Source organism: Anas platyrhynchos, chromosome 4, assembly GCF_047663525.1.
Source record: "Anas platyrhynchos isolate ZD024472 breed Pekin duck chromosome 4, IASCAAS_PekinDuck_T2T, whole genome shotgun sequence".
NCBI classification, from domain to species: Eukaryota; Metazoa; Chordata; class Aves; order Anseriformes; family Anatidae; genus Anas; species Anas platyrhynchos.
Window position 1 is genome coordinate 60,898,627 of NC_092590.1, and position 20,695 is coordinate 60,919,321.

At 37.9% G+C, this 20,695-nt stretch overlaps 1 protein-coding gene across 2 annotated transcripts; it reads right to left on the reverse strand.

Annotated features, from left to right (window-relative positions):
- Window positions 1–438: 438 nt before the first annotated feature.
- Window positions 439–20,657, reverse strand: PI4K2B (phosphatidylinositol 4-kinase type 2 beta). 2 transcript variants are annotated; one of them, XM_021272276.4, is made up of 10 exons: window positions 20,517–20,657; window positions 15,031–15,188; window positions 10,519–10,719; window positions 9,839–9,970; window positions 8,363–8,516; window positions 7,327–7,394; window positions 6,881–6,980; window positions 5,531–5,664; window positions 4,368–4,427; window positions 439–2,117 (listed from the first exon to the last, which is right to left on the reverse strand). In XM_021272276.4, the coding sequence occupies exons 2-10, from the start codon at window positions 15,163–15,165 to the stop codon at window positions 1,944–1,946; spliced, it is 1,158 nt and encodes a 385-aa protein (XP_021127951.1). In that variant the 5' UTR covers window positions 15,166–15,188; window positions 20,517–20,657; the 3' UTR covers window positions 439–1,943. The 2 variants fall into 2 exon arrangements, with proteins under 2 accessions (XP_021127951.1, XP_027313105.2); XM_027457304.3 differs by lacking the exon at window positions 20,517–20,657 and adding an exon at window positions 17,636–18,260.
- Between the last annotated feature and the right edge of the window lie 38 nt (window positions 20,658–20,695).

A 20,695-nucleotide genomic window follows, 5' to 3' on the forward strand; every position in this document is an offset into this window, starting at 1 on the left:
ATGATCCTAGGACCCTAAGCATTGGCAAAAACCCCAAACCAAAAAGCAGCTTTGCAGCTTCACGTTCAATTTCTCCCCCCATATCATCAATACCGTGATGAAGCCTTTCAAGGTCTAGAGAGCATGTATGAGTGTTCTGGTCACCAAGTCATAACAACTCAGTTACTATGAAAAAACAGTAAAATAGTACAGTGCGGCATGAGGAAACACGTTTCTGTACAGCACAGACTGCAGAGCACAGTACATGAGGGCCAGGGCTTTTAAACTTACCTTGCAGTGCCACTTCAGCTACATCACCTCAGCAGATACAATTTAGCGAACACTTCCACCCTGTGACAGCTACATATTTGTTATCACATAGTTGTATGGTTGAAACAAAATAAAACTAAGGACTATTTTTTTTTGCAGGACAGAGGCAACATCGGAGGCAAAAACCTGTGCATTTTCAACTATGACATTTATTTTCTTCAGTAGGAGGTCTGGTACATAAATACCTTCTTTAAATTTTAATAAACTGTTTGGATAAAAACAAATCATGGAAAGTTTATAAAGGTGGTCATTTCAGTCTCATTTTGAACTCCACCGCACAGTAAGTTTTACATTTAAGGCTTAAACAATTCAGTTAATCATGTGAATTGCTAACATGCTACATTAATATTTACATCCACTCAAAATTATATAAAATACAAGCATTTTATTATTTGAGTTCAACAGTATTGCTTAGAATTACAAAATACAGCAATGTCTGAAATACTGAAGGTTTCATAAAAGCAGCAATTTTTCTCCCATTCCCAGTCTTCACTGTCCAGAAAATTACCAAAATATTTATCATGTAACATAAGCCACGGATCTAGAAGCATGACCATCAAGTCTTAAGACACAACTTAAACACAAATGAAAATTGGCAAATAAGCATGACATTGCTAAGAGTCCAATTTTAAGTCTCTGTGCTCTATGTATTACAGTAATTTTTTTTCCAGTCAAAAAATAATAGTGTGTTTGGATAGAAATTCAGAAGGCAGACAGACTTTGAGATGAATAGTGCTTCTGTCATTAACAGTGAAGAACCACTTTGGTGACTGATGAACACATTTATATTCATATTGAAAATCCAACCTGTAACATTGTGCAATTCTTCTTCATAGATCCATCACAACAAAAATCTCACATTTTCTATACGTGTAATTAAATACACGAGTTCTAAAAGCTACAGGTGAAACTTCACCTTTGAAATGTACACTCAGTTCAGTTTGTCACAGTAGAAACTGTGTGTACTTACTGGGGATGAATTTTGCTATAATTCAACTGAAAACTATTTAACCATTTTTGGTCCCCATGTGCAAAAAAAAAAGTCTACATGAAGCATATTTTCCCTTCTCCCTTTCTTTCACTTGTGTCTCTATAGCAGTTTTTTTATTATTATTATTATTATTTTCTTAAGTGCATGACTTTTTTTCAAGTAACTAGCCTATGAAAAATCTATAAACAGCTTAAAACATCAGGAAGAAATTCCAAGGAAAAGCATTTTCACAAAGATAACATTCTGCACTTTTTTTTTTAAAGAGCATATAAAAAGAAATTGATAGGGTTCTCACATTTATACTAAACAAAAAGAATTCCTGTTGTATTCAAAAGTAGTTTCTCAGCATATGCAAACTGTGCATCTTCCCTTTAGTATTATTCAGAATACATTAATTTAACCTATAAAAATACAGTATGGACAAGTTCTGCTCATTCCCTGACATATGAATTCACAATTTTGACACAAAAATTGTAAACTTATTACATTCAAAATACATTTCTTAAGTCTTTTAGAATTTAAGTTCTGAGGTGTCGGCAGTCGGAGCTCTTGGTATACAGCAGAAGTACATTATTGCAGAGCCTTTACACAGAAGTAGCTTACTACAGTTAGAGAAGCTTACTCTTCCCATGTATTTCTGTTGCTACCAGGAGGAAAAGAAAGGCTTCCTGCTATGAAAGGTCTGTGTGAATGCGTTACTCAGATGAACAATTCGGCCCTGACTTCCAGTGCTACTTCGCTCCACAATCACACGTGGCATCTGAACAAGCTGAATGGGACTTTTTCCATCCTTTAATGCCTGAGTAAGGTTTAGTATCTAAAAGAGTAAAAGCAGGTGAGGTGAGGGCACACAAGTTCATCTGTGGCTAACAGGCTTATAGGTTTAGCTGTCACTCATTTTATTCAGTAACACAGCCTTCTACAGAATTGATTTATCAATTCCAAGCAGAAATACCTTATTTGTTAACATTGTGACACCCAACTGCTATTTGACTATCTTACTCTTTAATTATGTTAATACTCTTTCAATTTTTATAAAGTATTGTAGACAAATCTATAAGTAAATTACTACTTCTAAAACTTCACTACTCACTACCCTGATAATTTACTCCATGTTCAATATTATCCTTACTGTAAACTACAGCAAGCATTCAAATTCAATTTTGCTGACATACTTTAGCTGTAATCTCAACCTCTTCTTTTTCCCTCTGGCACAATGTCTGTTTCCTTGTGCAACTCACTGACCTTCTTCTGTTCATTCCACACTTCCATGGCTGAAGAACCCTGACAGAAAATCCTTAGCATGGCTTAATGCAAATCGGCTCTTCTAGAAACTCCTCTTTTCGCTCACATTTCCTAAGTTCTAAGGCAATCCTCCGTAGGATTTCTAGGATCATAGGATCAGTTGCATAATTGCTATATTTTTGAGAATTGTTTTAAGTTGGGTTTGAAACTTTTCCCAGAATTTTTCCCCTGCTTCACAACATGCTTCTAATAACTTCCAGTTCCTCAGATTTAAAGTTACCTGAAGCCTGACATACAAAATACGTTGCTCTTTATCATTCTTATGTTTATCTACTAGGTTCTTCTTTTTTTTTAACAACGTATTTTAACAGGTATTTTAGTTAAGACTGCTTTGCAGAATAGCCAATTACTATCTTCTTTCATAATCAATCTAGTTATCTGACTTTTCTATAAGCTTACTTGAAACATACTTTGTTTTTTACACCAAAAGCAAGTCTAAATATCATTGCTAGAAGGCATCCTTTGCAGTGACACATTCTTGCAAAGGTAGAAAAGTTTTTTTTTAAATTCTAAATTTTAAATTTTTAAATCCACTTCAAGAAAAACGTTGTAAGAAAGGGTCCACACTCAGCCTTTTTAGGGGATAATAAATTTAGACATCCTTAGCTAGATCTCTCTCAATTATAGAGATTAGCTTTTTCCCCTGTAGTGTTTTCTTAAATAACAGATTCCCTGTAGCCAATCGACTTATCACAAAAAAGCCACTTAACCCAGTTTAAGATGAATGCTTCAGCATACTTCCACCAACTGCACAAACTTCTCCAAATAATTATTTCAGAAATAACTATTAATAATTAAATGGAATAAGGTTTGTTGGATTTTAGCTAGCACACACAACTAATGTTAACCAAGACTATGTTTAACTAAGAACAGTAGTCTTGTACAAGGCACTTCCTGGTATAGGAAAGAAGGTCAGATTAAGCCACTCCTGGAACTGTTAATGTCTGGCTTTAAAGTACCCATGTTGAATTTCAGAATACAGAAGTCAGTTTCAGTAAATTCAGGGCTAAAAGGAGTATTAATTCATCTAGTCCAATTCCCTTGTTTTCACAAATCACTGGTTTATGCCTAGCTTATTCTACAATGAATTACATTTAAGTTTTATTTAAAGAGTGTTTTCTAGCATATCACTCCAATTTTAAAGCAGCAAGGAGATGGAGAAAACCTCTTCTTCCCTTGCTTCAATTGTCACCAAATTTCTAATCTGGAAATACCTGAGTTACTTTGCTAATCGCTGGTTCTGACATCTGCTAGGATGAAGAAATTCTATTACCTCATTTCTTCCTTGTAAGACATTAATGAATTTAATCCTCCAAAATTAAGTCATATTTAGTAACATACCTAAATTCCCCACTATTTTTTTCCATGACTATTATGACTATTCTTTGGTGGACTGTTTTTTAAAATACCTTCTAAGCATATACAGGTATGTACATCTCCATTCCCCACCTCCAACCGCCCCCCCCCAAAAAATAACCAAACAAACCTCCAATTAACATTTTAGAAACTCTGTTATAAAAGAAGAAAAAACAAACAACAGTATGTGCTGTTGTCTTGAGTATATGCCAGTAAGAACAACCTCTAGAACGAAATTTAGTCTTAGATGAAAAGACCTTCAAGTGTCTTTCAAACGTATAGGAGTTTGTGTCCCTCCCATCCCCAAGATACAAAAATTAACATCTGAGAAGTGACGACATATTAAATATATTTTTATATATTAAATTAATATATATTAAATATATTTTTTAAAATGCAGTCTTACCTGCCCCCTCATAACAGACATTTGGTTTTCAAAAGTAGCCTTGTCAAATCCTTTATCAGTCTTTGTTAAAAACAAAAAAGACACACTTACTATAGAAAATGACCCATTTGTTTTCAGCTATGCATTTGGCATGCAAATGAATCATATTCTTCTTATGCATGGTCATATTTGCCAAGACAATAAATTTCAGAAGAGTCCACTTATTGCAGAAAATTTGCATGTTTGAAAACGAACAATTTACTATATCATAAAAGTAGAATATATCAATAGAATATTGATATAGAAAATAGAAAAGTAGAATATATCAATAAATACCACTTAAGCCAGCCTACCTATGTATTAAATGCCAGTGTTAAACTACTTGAACGCACACCTTTACTCTGCAAATAGAGCACCACTTCCTCCTCCAGTTTTACTAAATCCTTCAAATTCTATTGGGTTTAACAGAAAACCCAGAGTCACTTTGACCATAGATGAGTCAAATGCAAACATTAGTGCCAGCATTTCTGGATCTAGCTTTCAAATTACTGTTGCATTTTCATTAAGTTTGAAATTACATATTTTTTCTACCCCGTTCAAGTGGAATAATCCAAACGATCATGAGATACAGTAGTGAATATTACAAGTTCTCTACCAAAACACAAAACTGTTTACGGAATGTTTCAGACAAGAAGATTCCATTACATGTCAATGTTGTATCACAGTTTCAATATCTTTAAAATATATTTGACAATATTTTCACTTGAAAACTCATTTAAAATAGCAATGGTCAAGATTTCAGTATCAGCTTTACACAATAAAAGTATGTAAAAGGTATACAGGTACTGTAAGTTATATTAAATGTAAGATTTCTTGGGCTGATACAGTTTAAGTGTATACACACTACAGAGGTATGTTAAATGGAATCGTTACAGACATTTGTGATATAAAAATTAACTAGCCTTAATTATGTGATACTTAAATATATAAAAACATAATTATGTTCTCAGATGGGCTGATTAATCACAATGGTGACAGTTTCCTCTAATTATATAAACCCATGCCAGTATTAAAGCTACTTCATGGCATACACATGTTAAAATCATAAAAAGAAAAAACAGCTAAGACTTGCAATGGAACAGTTAGGTACTTGACTAACGCCAAATTTGGGGTACCCTACTCACCTTAAATAGCTCATGAAGATCTTCACAGAGATCCTGTACGAAGTTCATATCAGAGATGCGAGGAAGAACTAAGTCTCTGGTCTCCTGAGAGAAGGGAACTTGTGCTTGAGGAAGCCAAGCCCAGTGAAAGGGATCTAAATGTAGGTAAAACATGTTTTCAGATTAACAACAGGCAAAAATTAAATTTTTTAATGCTTACCACTGCTGTGTTCCCTCCCGAAACTTACAGTAACACACAATTTCTCACAGCATTGCCTGTTACCCCACATACCTCATCTGGATGCAATTACAAAAGCAGCTACTTAGCTTTTTTCCAAACAGTGAAAACATATTTTAAGTATTTAGTATAAGCAATAACTAAATACTGTAAACAGAAGTAGAGACTTTCTCCTTGTGCAGTAATGCAGTTTCTTCTGGAATAAAATAATGGCTACAATCAGAAATCTATCAGATGTTCAGTTCATACTGAAGAACAAAGAAGTACCTATTTTTAACAGTCTTTTGTTTTTATTAAGATGTCTTCTTCTAAGTACACTGAGAGAAATATTCTGAACTTTTCACGTAGCTGCTATTAATCAGCTTTTTCAAGAGAAGGCAAGCATTGCTGTGTTTCCTCCTACCTTTAAGGAAAGGAGGCATTGCCATGTCTGCAGAATTGACTGTAGCAGAGACATACCTGGGACAGCAGCTATTGAGTATCAAGATGTCTAGGACTACACAGAGCTGTGAGTGGGGTAATTAGCTAGCCTTTTACCCATAAAACTAGCCCACACTTAAGTCATAATTACCTGTTTGGCTAATAGGTCAGACAAATAATTGTAAGCCCTGCCGGGCACTTCCCTCTAAACTCTAAGTAGTCATAGATGTTTTTAGACGCAATCTAGACTTATTAGAAACATCAATATCCAATCTGCTTGGACATAGTATTAACTGGAGATTGCTAAGCTAAAGCTGAAGACAAGCAAAAATAACATGCAGATTGTCTGCTTATTCACTTATAACAGTACCCTTAAAATACTTTTGAAATAGAAAATTTGCATATCCTTACGCTCAAGCCATTTTCTATGACATTAAGAGAAAAATGTGAGAAACACTTATTTTTTCAGTTCCACTGCCAGTTTACACACTGTTTTAAGGGTTAAAAAAAAACACATTAACAAGGATGGAACCGCATATACCACTGCAGAAATATAATTTGTTGATAACTTTCTGAAGTAAAGTATGCCATTATGTAAAGGTTCAATATATAACTACAGTGATGGGTTATAAAAGTAAGGAACTATGAAACCAGACTGCAAATACTTATTTAGAAGTTACTCTCCCAAAATTATTGAAGAATGCAATACTTACATGCCCTCCACTCATCAGGATGCTTAAAAGGAAATGCTAAGCCATTGTCAATTGCAGCAATTTTAATAGTAGATTCTTCAGTTACAGTCCACTGGATATCCTAGGGAAGGAATATTTCAAAGTGATGCTTGTGTGCTTACAAAAATAGCGATATACGTTAAAATACAAGATAATCAGCACAGAAATAGCTGTAGAAATGTACTTCAGAAACAGCAGACAGTTTTATTACTATAGTTCAAACTAGAAAAGAAAAAAGAACAAAAATAACTTCCAGCAGTGCTCTGTTCAGACTAGTCTAATCCAAATAGCGTTTCCATTCACTTTGCCTAGAATAATTGGCAGTATCCAATTTCTTAGGACTATGTACCAGAATTAAAGCAATTTACTTAATCCCAGGCAAAACCCAGATACAGAACAATTCAGAGTGCTTCAGAGTATTTTCTTACCTTATCTGACAGATCAGGCCCATCATCTTGTTTTTCATACCTGACTAACCAGTTATCATTACCTCTGTCTTTAAACAAGAAAATGCATGTCACAACATGTCATTTACAAAGTAATCAGCATCTAAAATTATATAAAAAGACTAATATTGTAAACTGAAGATTTACCAAAGGAGTCAGGCAAAACTGTTCACCTCCACCCCCTCCCCCTCCCCAAAATCAACAAGTTTTACCTTTAATAAAACCTTTAAGGTAACTGATTTCCTGGAATGACTGAAAATTTACCAAGCATTCTTAACTACACATTACTTCTTTAGGTTCCCTAACTGGATGAATATACAGTAAAACATCAATAAAGAAATATCCTTGGGTGCTGGCATGCCTGAAGAACACTACAGATGCGCAGCTCAGGTGAAGCAACAAAGGAAACACTTCAATTAAACTGCCTTTGCATTTTAGAGGAAAAATAAATCACCCATGAAGTCAAAAGATGAATCTCAGCCACTGAGTGAAAGAAACATGAACCCAGGAGAACACAGACACATTGCAGCTGTACTTCAGTGCCTGGTCACAATGAATACAAAGCATTTTGCACTGATGTGAAAGCGTGCTGTTAATGGCATCCAACTTAGCATAAATAAAAGGAATGGTCGTTGTGACTTCTCTTATCCTGAAACCCCACCATCCCTTACCCTAATTTGGGGAAACAGCTAGTTAATAGCCTACTGACATAACTGAAGTATCATGAAAGAAGTATTTGTTTTTCAATTCTTAAATAAAAAATATTGTTTGGATATAGTCATTCTAATATTTAATGTTGATCCAACACAAAGTTGTTTGGATTTCATCATATTCTAATATGTAATGTTTGCATCTGAAGTTCTGTGGTTTTGAAGAAGTTTTAAATGCAGCATTCTGGCCTTCACTTGCAAGACAAACATTTGAAATGCATTAAAGCCTTCATTGATAGCTTTCAGTCAGCATTATTTACAATTTCTGTATCAAGAGGATAGGGACATACTGCAGGACACTATGATACCTGTATTTCTGATGACATAATCTAAGATAACCAATCTTTCAAACTGTGACTGGAATTCTTTCCGTGTGTTTTCAGGTAAAGGATCAGTTTCAAACTTCCTGAGCCAGTAGTCAGCTTCCTTATATCCTTCAACAAACAGCTGGAAGGAGCCAACCTGAAACATTAATGAACTGTATTTGGAAAACACTCCCACATAGGCCCATTAAAATAATGTTAACATTAACACAAAAATTGAAAGGATATCCTTTTAAAGTACATAACACTGGAAATATTACACAGAACCACCTGGCAGGAGTGATATACATATAAAAAAAGAAAAAAAGATTAAGTGTTCTCTTTTTCACTCCTAAATTCTAAAAAAGACTTCTGTCCTTAGTATTTTTTTTGTTTGGTTTGTTTGTTAATGTGTTTAAGTACTCATTGAGTTTACCATGAACAAAATATAGCCAGAAAGAGGATAAACGAACCTCTGGTATTATGAGCAATATTTCAAGAAAAGAGGAAGAAATACAGTCTATTCTCTTTCATTGGGAATAGTTGGTTTATCAGTTCACAGGAAACTCACCAAAATTTACAGCAGAAAATTCTTCCTCTCTGAAAAGCGTTTATGTTCATTGATGGGACCAGCAGCTTTAGTTATTTTTTTCCAAGACAGATACTTTTTGCATGAAAATTGCTGAAATACATTTCCCAAGAGTCCAGGGAAGAAAACTACAGGTGGAATAGACTCCATATATGTGGGCAACAGCAAAGATGCTCAAGATTAAAATTCAAAAGAGGGATTATATTTGAGACATAAAACGCAGATAGATACACACATGCTGAGATGTGGATGAATATACAGCATGTCAAGTAACCATGCTGATACCAGCTTGTATAACATGTGTCACATGAATCAAAATTGCTGGAAATGACAAGTACCAACGCTGTGCATAATCTGTGTTTTAAAAGATTAGGAGTAGACACTGTGGTGAGATTCTGGGGATACAAGAAAGATGTGAGGTTTTTGTCATGAAGTAATGGACACAAGAAGGAAGGTAGGATGAACGTAACAATAGGATACCTAAAAGAAGAAAACAAATAGAAGGGGGAGAAAGATTTAGGAAATATGAAAGAAATAGATAAATATCAATGGGAGAAACAATTACACAATATAAAAAAAAGACACTGAAGGGAATATCACTATGCACTCAAGAAAAGCAGAAAGAGACGTACAGTATTTTAATGTGCTTTTCTCCTCCAACAGAAAAACTAGACTGCAAACTGGTATAAAAATTGGCTGGATCATAAAAATAGTCTAAGAAAAGAAACAATGTAATACTGGTCAGATTTTGCCTAGTAACAGTTATATCAACCATCAATCTTTCAGAAATAGTTTTTTAAATAGGCAACAAGGTTTTTCTTCTACTCTTTAAGGGTTTTTTATTATTCAAGGTTTTGTATGATTAAGCACAGATCACGTATATTTAATCTTACCTTAGGAGGTAGTCCAATTCGATTAAATTTTTTACCAACTTTTGGCACTTTCTCTAAAGCATATTTTTTTCCTCTTGACTTTGCACGATCTATTGCACTGTAATTAAAGGTCTCACTGACAAGCCAGACAACCTTAAAATATGAAAACATCCATTACAAATGATAAAAACACAGCACAGTTCTTTATCATTTTCTTTACAGATTAACAGAAAATTTTATGCTCAGTTGCCAAGAAAACAAGAAGGAAGCATCAGGCATTTCTAACAGGCAAGTTTAATAGGAAAAGGTGAATATTTGCTATTTTACATACCCCAAACAGAAATTTGCAATATTTGCAATCCTGATGTTTCACACCAAATTACTAAGCACAAAAATACAAGAAAATACTAAAAGCTAAAGTAACTCAAAAAAAAAAAGAAAAAGAATTAAGCTCTCAGACTTACCCTGTAAAACAAAAAACATACAGCCACTGTCTGTTTTCATACAGTGACTGTATCATACAGTCACTACTATGCTAAACCACTGTACATTAGGACTTAAAATAGTTTGTAACTGACTCAGGGCTAAAGCATGATACACAAAGATGTCTTCACAACCACAGTCCAGAGACTGACGCATCTGTGACTGTATATTTGCATTCAATAATTTATATATTTGAAATTATATATTTGAACTTTTACCTTAGTTTTGGGTACAACTCCTAGCCCCAGCTTGTCATCTACAAGATAGGCACCAGCTTCAGAGAGATATCCCTGATTTGGAACGAGGCAGCCTCTGCCAAAGCAGCAAGGACAACAAATCTTGTGAAAATATTTGGTCCATTTTGGATTTAGATGTCCATAAGGCTCTTCAGATTTTGGTTTGAATACTCCAATAGTTTTCTAGGATAAATAATATAAAACTAAACTAAGAATGCTTTAAGTTGCAAAATATTAACCAATACTTTCAGTTAAATAGCTTTCAAAATAATTTTAAATACTAAACATTGCATTTTACAATTGCTATTTTTAGATAACATCATAAAACTAGATCTAACAAAATATATATAAAAAGACAATATAAATCTAATAAATAAAAAGATGATAATAATAGATCTAATAAAAGATGTATCAAATAGATGCATCACAGAAGGCTCTTCTAGAAGTAGCACAAATTCAAATTAAACTCTTTATAACAGAAAATCAAAAATAGCTAATATTTACTAGTTTTACAAAATTAAAAAGGACTGCCTTTTAGAATAAAAAAGAGCTTTTAAGAGTAGCTTCAAAAAGCAGTTTCAGCCTGATTGATTGATTAGACATTCCAGATTGATTAGATATTCCGGACAGAGACAAAATGGTTCCAGGAAAGCAACAAATATACAGAATGCAAATAATCAATTGTTATATTTTATATTTTGTATTCATTTTATTTATTGCTTTTAGTTAGAATAGATCAAAATAAAAAACTGCACTTTGCAATTCCAAAGACTGGTGTAATTTACTACTGCTGTAGATTCCTTGACTCGACGCAGACAATTCATACCATCAGCCACTATTTTCATTGGAGACACTGAGAAAAAAAGCTTAAAATTACTCAAAGTTTTGTGTCCAATTTTGGACATTATGCTTCAAAAAACCTGTGGACTAACTAGAGAAAATTGGAAAAAACAATAAGCATAAGCAGAAAAATGTGAATAATGAAAGATTGTATGAACTGAGATTGTTTAGTCTAAAAAACAGAGAATGGGACACAAAATGAACCATGCAACAGCTTGCTATAGAGAAACGAACAACAACACATCTACTGTTAATGAAACAAGAAATCATACATGTATGCTTAAAACCCAGCAGATAAAATACAAAGAAAAACTCTTTTGAACCAGACTGGAACAAACTTCTGGGTTGTGCTGTCTCTAAAACAGGATGCCGCTAAGAACAGGTTAGCCATGCATTCATCAGGAATCCTGTTAATGCCTGTGCTGTAAAGCAGGATTGTCTTAAAGAGGTGATTTCTCAAGGTGCCTCCTACACAATTTTATATTTGTTAACCTCAAACTGCAAGATTATTATTACACTGAAATGTATATAACCTTCTAATTATGTGTGATAAACTCTAGCCTGATGGTCCTACATGTATCTAATAAATATTGAAAATAACCATTTAAAATATTTTCACATATTAATTTTTCTGAATCTTTACAAAAAAAGTGACTCTCCCAATAAGTCAAACATTGATGATAGCCATACCACAGTTTTATAACTGTTTTACACTACAAGCCATAAATAAGTTTGCTGGCTGTCAGAATCTAGCATCCTTCTGCATCAACTGCCTGTTCTGCTAGATTACGGAGATGAACCAGCTAGTTGTTCTGGACCTGCCTTTAATCCTTCTTTGGACAAGATTAGCTACAGGGAATTTGCTTCATTGCATTTGTAAACAGAGTACACCAGACACGAGTACAGCACCTGTCCCGTCCATCCGGTTGGATACATCCCATCAACTACCAGAATAAAGAAGTTACAAAATATCACTATTTGCATTCATCCTTTAAAATAAGCTTCCTATCAAGAGGAAACAAAGTGACAAAAGTTCCCTTACTCTTTCAACATGCTGCTATCTGTGATTCGAAGAATACCTTCAGAATCGCGAGCAAATTCTATGCAAGAGAACACTTACTATTCAATTTAGGCCTCCACAAAAGGCTTTTATGTTTACAATAAGCATTCTCTGTAACATGACAGTGCGGGACGCAAACCTATGTTCTCTGCACAGAATACATCAGTAATTGGCCTTTTAAAAAAGTCACAATGCTTTGGAAACTGAATGTACTTGGTATACTACTTTAGTCAAAACCCCAGCGTTAGGTTTAGAAATGTTAAGAAGCTATTTAACTATTCCTGGTGAATCACATGTACCTGCCTGCTCAAAACAAAGCTGGCAGCTTTTTGTTTCCCAGAGACGCAGTGGTGTACGTGGTAGTATATGCCAAGCCATTCATATCTCCTTTCTGAGTCACTCTCTGGGTAGCACTTCCCACAAATTGAAGGCTCCAAGAAGGAGCTTAGCTCGTTCCAGTACTCGCCTGGACCACACTGTGCTTTAGCATCAAATCTAGGCATGTTTTTGAAGTTTTCCCTGAAGTAAGAGCCACTGCTGTTGAGAACCAAAGTAAAACCAGACAGCTCAGTAAGTAGATAGCCCAGCAGGCCAGCCTTCATTGCGCAAGCCAAAATCAATTTCTAGACAGGCTCCGTTGACATTCCCAGTTAGCCAAGAGCTGAATGGTCAGAAACACCTCGCAGAAGAGTTTGTGTTTGCAGCAGACAATCTCTTTTTCTTTCCTGGTTACACAGTAAGCAACAAATGCAGAAATATTCATCATTTCAGCAGGAGTGCTGCTGAAGTACTGAACTGCTGCTTATCAGCATACAACTATGCCAATAAAATACACAAAGGTGATCATTTTAATTAGACAATTTTAGTTTTATATTTCTGGAAGAATCAAATCAGTAAGATGACCTAGTGGCAACATCTTAGCGCTAACCGGGTATTAGCATGGGTAAACACTGCAGAAGCTGACCAGTAAGAAGGCTGAGTGCGTCTTTTAATAAGCTCTTTCCCACGTAACGAGAAGATTACTCAAGAAGAGTAGGAGAAAGCAAGTCACAAAACTGGTCTGAAGTAGGATGATGCAACACTCTGTCAAACAGGATGTGAAATCCATTCTACAAACGGGATCCATTCTAGTCACAGTAGTGGCAAAATAATTTTTTTTTAATCAGACCTTTAATCTGGATAACAAATTTAGATAAGGTTTAAGTGCAAAAAGAACAAAAGCAAAATTCAAAGCAAGGTAGGAATTCAGTATTATTCTCAGTCATGCTAGTAAATACTTTCATATTTTGCTTTCTGGCCTCCCTAAAAAAAAAAAAAAAAACACTGATTTTTTAGTTTATGTCTTCACTTCTCTTAGACGCATTCAAATCAATGACCTGCATGAACTCGGGAGAGGTGAGCACGTCACTGCTGGGAACAAAACCAACACTTCACTGCAAAACAGAAATGAAACCAATAGAATCACCATGGAAGAAACAAAGAAACAAGGTGCTCCATCCTAAACGCTATGGTTACAAAAACGATGCTTACTTTCTCATTAGCTCCTGGACACTGTGAGCCTCAAGCATCTGCTGGTCAAACAGCCTGATCTAGAACATGCAGTTCTTGGATTTTCTAGAGGTAGTTCTATCACTTTACATTAGAAATTAATTTAGAATGAGAACACAACATAAGTTATTCACATATTTATTTGACTTAAGCCAGGTAATCACTGCCTCAAAAGTGTAAATGCCATCATCAGAAATCTGGCATTAAAACAAGCTGGACATCTATGAAAAGTAGGTGGCAGAACAGGAATATATTCTGTACTGACCAATAACGTGAATAAAGGTTAAAACAGAAATAAAGCTAAACCCTAGACAAATGGGAAATGACCTTTTTGGAGATGCAGGAAATTATCTTGAAGGTGTTCTGAAAACCTTGAAACTTGAAGTGCTACAGCTTCCAAGCCTACCTCACCTAGGATCTTCAGAATTAACAAACATCTACATCTATCTAAGACCAAAGATTGTTCATGGAATTTAAAATAAAATTGGATACAACAAATCATCAAACGTGTAGGGAACGGTCTTTTTGGTATTTGCTGAGAATGTTTTGGAGTCCTCCACTTTTTGGAACAGGTCCATAAGCAAAGTATTTCTGATTTAAAGAAAACAGTGTCAAAGTATGTCTGAAGTGTGAAGAAGTACGTCATCTTATTAAAGAATTCTACCCAAAAGTTACTTTTCAAGCAATCTATTCAGGTAACTAACGTCTTTGTCTCACAGTAACCTTAGGATACCTCTTTGATGTTATCATATCTATTTAAGGTACCATCTAGTACTAAGGGAAAGAAAATGAAATAAAAACTACCAAGTTAAGATTTAGCAGACAAGTACAAGTAAAAAGGCAGTTTTGGTTGTATCACTCATCTTGCCTGTCTACCAATCACATAGGAGCAAAGAGAAAAAAACATCGTAAATAAAAGACAATTAATTTTGGTATACCATAAAGCATTAAGGATTTTAGGTAAAAGGCCTTCAATTCAAAAGGAATTTGTAAGTTTCATTTTAAATTAGTTGTTAGAGTCTCTGAATTTGAAATATTTTGCTCACCCCTTTTGGGTCCTTAGCAAAGTAGCTCCCACTGGACCCTTGAGAGATTCTTTCTGGGAAAACTCCACACTCTATAGCTTGTTCTGCTCTCAGAATTATTTCTGCAAATTCTGGATCATCCAAAAACGTATTCATATCAACAGCGTGTCCTGTGTGCCCTGAAAAAATAAGGAAATAAGCAATTTTAAGTGCAATTTGCACTAAGAATGAATAACAACAGAAGTAAACACATAGAAGAACTAGTAACTTTCCCTGCAAATGCCTTGTCAATAGCAGGCTGAAAAATCCAGCCCATTAAATCAGTGCAAGCTTGCCCACTGATTTACCCACATCCAATAAACCTCAGCCAGATCTACAACACTTTTACAACATTTGAGACTACCCTTGCAAAGTGTTTATACTTTCCAATGATTTTTTAAAGATTTACTTACAGAATTAAGCCTAAAAAAAGGAGACAAAAATCAAAAACACCCATAAAAATGGGTGTTTGAATGAATGAATGAATGCACTAAATATTTATGTATTGCTTTTATTAAGATTCGTGTTCCTTTGTAGAAACAACTAACAAAATGAACTTGTCCATTATCCACTGTTAGAATGGTATCACATTATTCAGCTCACAGCTTGGCTAGCATGTTCACTAACTGCTCCTAAGACACAATTCTATTCACAAAGCAGTATGCTACACCTAGAGCTGACAAGTGGTATCCACATCCCAGTCATGCACAGCATGCCATCACCATTCCAGCATTAAAGCACCACTGACTACTTATACGACTTCTTCGCACACTGACAAAAAGATCAGCTCTACAAAGATACAAGACATTTAGAAAGTTAACTGGAAAAGCAGTTGGCGGGTGTTAGTACTTGAGTTACTCTTCAAACTTTTTCCATTTTTTTGGGGTGCAAGTTTTTAAACTGAAGATTTCTGCAACGTATCTTTAGGCTAGCTTTCTCAGAAGTCAGTTTTTAATTCCTTGACATTAACTCCAGAACCTATAACCATAAAAATCCTTATTGTCTCGGGGAATATATTCTTCAGTCACATGTCTCCTTAAATGACATATAACTGCAGGAAGAATGTATTAAATGAAAAAAAAAAAAAATGTTATGCTGTATGCTCAAGATAAAAATATTTGAAACAGGATTTGTTCGTGTTGCTACTGTGCTACTAGAAAGCCATCACTACGGCGACGGGGGTGTACAAAAACATATGGCTGAAAGCAAGGACATCGGCAGTTTTAAGTTTCCTTTCAGTTTACCAGCAGTCCCTAAGTGAAAATAAGCAGCTTGACTCGGAACCGGTGCCTATTGAAAGTGGGAGGGTCTTCCAAGTTGGTTTCCTTCTTCAAAGATTAAAATAATCAGATTTTCCACAGTGAAAACACATAACATTCACTTCTTGTTTCTAGTACAGTCTCTGAACTGAAGAGTTGTTGAGTGTTCAAGGTTCTTCTTGCAACAGCTGTGAAAATGACTCTTTCCAGTAACCCCCCATCCGGGAGACCAGGGCTCACCCACACAGGCTAACTGTCCATCTAACTTGCCTCAAGTTAGTTCACACGAGGTCTGAGGCTGTGAAGCTGCTGTATTTGAACAAAGACATCCCAATGACACTTGGGTGACAACCCTTGTGTACACCTCAACCTGTTCCTCCGTCAAGTTAGCAATGACATAAGCTAAACCAATATATTTTGTCAGTGTAGCATGACAGTTCCTGCAATACTAAACTTGCTTTATACTCTTTTAACATTAGTAAGGGTAGTCTCTTCAACCAATCTCTCTTCCTATGCATGTTCCGACCATAACTGTATTATGAGAACAGTCTCAGCATTGTAATAATAATCACGAATAACATCTGGTGCATTTGTTCCACGTGACCCAGGGCACAGCAGGAAAGGCTCCTGTACCTTCAGGTGTCTGACAGGCAGAAAAGGCGAGGACAGGGAAACGAGACTGAGAGAAAAGATGCTGCTCTGAGATTTTCTTACATGGTCTTGGGTGGATCTCAAGAGCTCTGCATTCACCACGCTTACTGCCCCAGCAGGGCAAGGCACATGCCTCTTGTCTCCACTCCGAAACGTTAAGTACTGTTTTTTTCTTGTTTTCCTTATGGTTAAACACAGGATGCTAGCAACAACTCCCTATGGCTACCCAAGGGAAAGTTACTAGCATAGCTTTTTTTGCTCAAGTTGGTGGGGAAGGGTTGGTTGGTTGCTTTTAAAATGAACTACTCCTCCAAAACAAACTTTCTTTTTAATCCTGTCTCAGGCAAGAAATCCTATAGTATAATTAGGACAACACATTCTGGCCAGGGCCACAAACCCCTCTCCGAAGAGCTAACCCCGAGGTGTCCATCTGTCTGCAGAGCCGTCGGGAAGCTGAGAGCTTGGAAGCCAGAGAGGCAGCAGGCAGCGGCTGTGCAGGTTATCACCAGCACCTCACCCCGCACAGCAGCCGTGCCTGTGCTTCTTGGTTTCATAACCGAGCCCGCCCGTCTCGGGGCTTTGACCCCCGTCCCTGTCCCTCTGCGAGGCGGGATCTGGACACAGGGCAGGACAAACGCCGGGCAGGTCCCGCAGCCCCGCCGGGTGCCGGCACCTACCTGCGGCGCGGCGCGGCTCCCTGCCCCAGGAGGGCCGCAGCAGGGGCTCCTCCTCGCCATCCCCCTCGGCGCCTTCCTCCTCCTCCTCCTCCTCCTCCTCTTCCTCGTCGTCGTCATCCTCCCGCGGCTCCCCGCTCAGCCTGACGGCCCCGCCGGGCGCTGCTCTGCCTATGGCCGGCGGCGCGGCGGGAGGCGGCGGCTCGGCGAGGCGCAGCAGCGGCTCCTCGGGCTCCGCCATGAGGGGACGGGGACGGGGGAGGCGCCGCCGGGCTCAGGCCCCTCCGCCGCGCCCCATGGCGGCCTCGCCGCCACCGCCGGGCCCGCCGCCGCGCCGCGCATGCGCGCTGCCTGCCCCCGCCGCCTCAGGGGGTTGAGGGCGGTGGGGGGAGCCCCGCGGGTTCCCCTCACGGGCCGGGGCTCGAGGGTCCTGTGGGGAAACGGAGCCGGGGAAGCCGTGTGGGGACGGGGAAGGGCCCGCTGGGGGTGTTCGTGGAGGGGGGAAGCAGCAGGTGCTAGGGAAGCGGCGCTGTGAGGCAGCGCTGCGCGGTGCTCCTCGGGGAAGTAGCACCTATGGGCGTCAAAACGCAACAAACAGCCCTGAAACGGCTCCTTCAGCTCCACGTCCGAAGCTGGATGGGCTCCTGGACGCCTCTTCCCGCTCCCACCTTACAAGATGTTCTGCACAGGCCGCAGAGTGCAACTTCCCAATGAGGGAAAACAACACCAGCATATCATAATTGTTTGCACCTTCCCACAGCCGTCCTGGCATGCTCTTACTGCAAGAATTCAGTAAAGTATTCGCTGCAGTGAAACCCATCAGACCCCACCACACTGTGACCTGGACTCATCCTCATGCATTTCCCCTATACAAGGGCACTCTTCCTTAGCACAGCACTCAGAGACGTTAGTGAAATACGGCACAAAAATACATACGTGGAGTTCCTTTACAGAACTGAGGCTCTGGACTGTACCAGGAGTGAGGCAGTTCTCAGCTAAAACAATAGCATGTGTTTATTATTCATTATTCTCATAATTATTCATGCCGTAATGATTCATTCTGTACATTACCTGGATCATGGAAAGAAAATTACTTTGCTCAGTTACTAACAAAATAAAGTCTCGCTGAAATACTTCACTCGTGTTTGTTTTGTCTCAGGTTACCTGTCAGCCAGTGGACTTTGGAACAAAGTTGGGTTGTTATGTAATTATTAGTATCTGTAACATTTGTTAAAATCTGTTCACATTTGCATTTCTGTTTCCATTCCTCTCTATTAAAAATGAACATATTCAGTCAATTGTGACTCCAAATGAATAGGCATTTTATGCCCAGTAAACAAGTACATGAAGTATACAAAAACTGGATGCAACACGCAGTGCAGAAAATTGTCCTGCTTATTTCCTGCGTGAAGCAAGCAAAAAGGGCAGGCTAAAATGAGAGACCTCTTAACATTTTGCTCAGCAGATCATTAAGGAAGAGTGCCTCTCCCGTTAGCAACAGTAGTTACGGGTGAGTTGTTAGTATTCTGTTGAACAGCTCACCCATGTGTTTCTAAAAGATTGGAGAGTTATTTCTCTTGAATAAGGTAAACAAGAAATAGCTCATCAGTTATTTCTTCTGCTTTAAGGATCCATCTGCACATGCTAGTAGTGTATGTGTACACACACTTAACGCTTACTTTTGAGCTATTGTAATGAGAATTCCGTAACTTGCCCGTGTTTTGATCTCGAGGCCTTTACATTGCCTTGGTCTTCAATGGTTCAGAGTTCAAATGTTACAACAGCTCATCATTAAACAAAATACACATCACCATAATAGTTATTAACAAACAATTAATTTTAAATCTAAGCAGCTAATACTCTCAATTAGCTACCTGGACTAAAATTACTAACAATTAAAGCATGTGAATAAGTTTGATCATTTTCCTCATGCTGACACTTGTGCCTTTATCATTCTAGCCCATATGCCGCCTTCTCATTTGTTTATAATATCAATCTGAGCACCACGTCAAAACACTGGAACGGGACAAACAGAAAAAAAACAGCGACTACATGAACAAAGTGCACTTTTTGCTTTAAGTGAGCGCCCTCTTGTGATCCTTTCGAATAAAGAACGAGCCGAATAGTTCTGTTTCTAAAATAACAATAATACAGTGCCTCGTAACAGTCCAGATGCAGAACGACTGTGGAGACTAAGAAGCAGGACAATTCAACTTGCAAAGCTCTTTTGTGCTGAAAGCGGTAAGAAACTGTGTTAATCATAGTCGCAGCTGACAATTCAAACAGGTGTGTAAGATTACTCAGCCAAAACACCTGACAGATCCTAATCAGGGTAATTAAACATACAGAATCAAGACGGTCACCGTGTACTTTTCTCATGTTATTTAGCCACCTCAGCTTAAAAGTGTAAAACAGAAGAATCTGATAAAACTTCATCAACAAATTCAGTTGACCAGGCATGGGCTGGCTAAGACTAAGCCCTGGAACAAACACACTGGGTGTTTAATGCACCTCTTAGTTTTTTTTTGCTTGCAAGCCACTGGTTATTTCAGCAAAGCAAAGGGCAAGCTGCCAGCCCCCCGGGTACACGGGTGGGTAGGTTTCGGCCTGCTCAGGCTTTGCTGGCAATTCCTAGTGAGAGTGCAAAGCCTGTCCTGGATTTCCTCCTGGCTTAACTGTCTATTTTCCCAAATAACACAAAAAGGAAGAAAAGGGGATCATTCCCAGCAGTACATCTCCCTTCCTGTCACAGAACTTTTGCCTTTTTTTGCTGAAATACCTTGCTTGGCTAGGCCTGGCTTGAGTTTGGCCACGCAAGCACACCACCTTTATTTACCACAGACAGCTCGCAGAAACCTCCTGAGGAGCAGAAGGGTCTCCTTACCCGAGGGGCGTTATGTGGCTGTTCTCTACCGCTACACTTTTTGGGAGAAGCAAGCACAGCCCGGCCAGCTCTCCGCGGCCGACAAGTCTACCTCCCGCGGGGCTCGCTCCCCGAGGGCCGGGCAGCCGCCGGCAGCCCCCCCGGTCGAGGAGGGGAGATGGAGGCTGGCGGCGGCGCGG

Bases quoted from the DNA above. Each gene is read 5' to 3' on its own strand.
- PI4K2B (XM_027457304.3), bottom strand. From the start codon at position 17,873: ATGGCGGAGCCCGAGGAGCCGCTGCTGCGCCTCGCCGAGCCGCCGCCT. The intron at 10,720-15,030 runs GTGAGCAAAATA...TATTTATCCTAG, and splicing joins TTGCTAAGGACCCAAAAGGG to AAAACTATTGGAGTATTCAA. The intron at 4,428-5,530 runs GTGAGTAGGGTA...TTTTTAACAAAG, and splicing joins ATCTTCATGAGCTATTTAAG to ACTGATAAAGGATTTGACAA.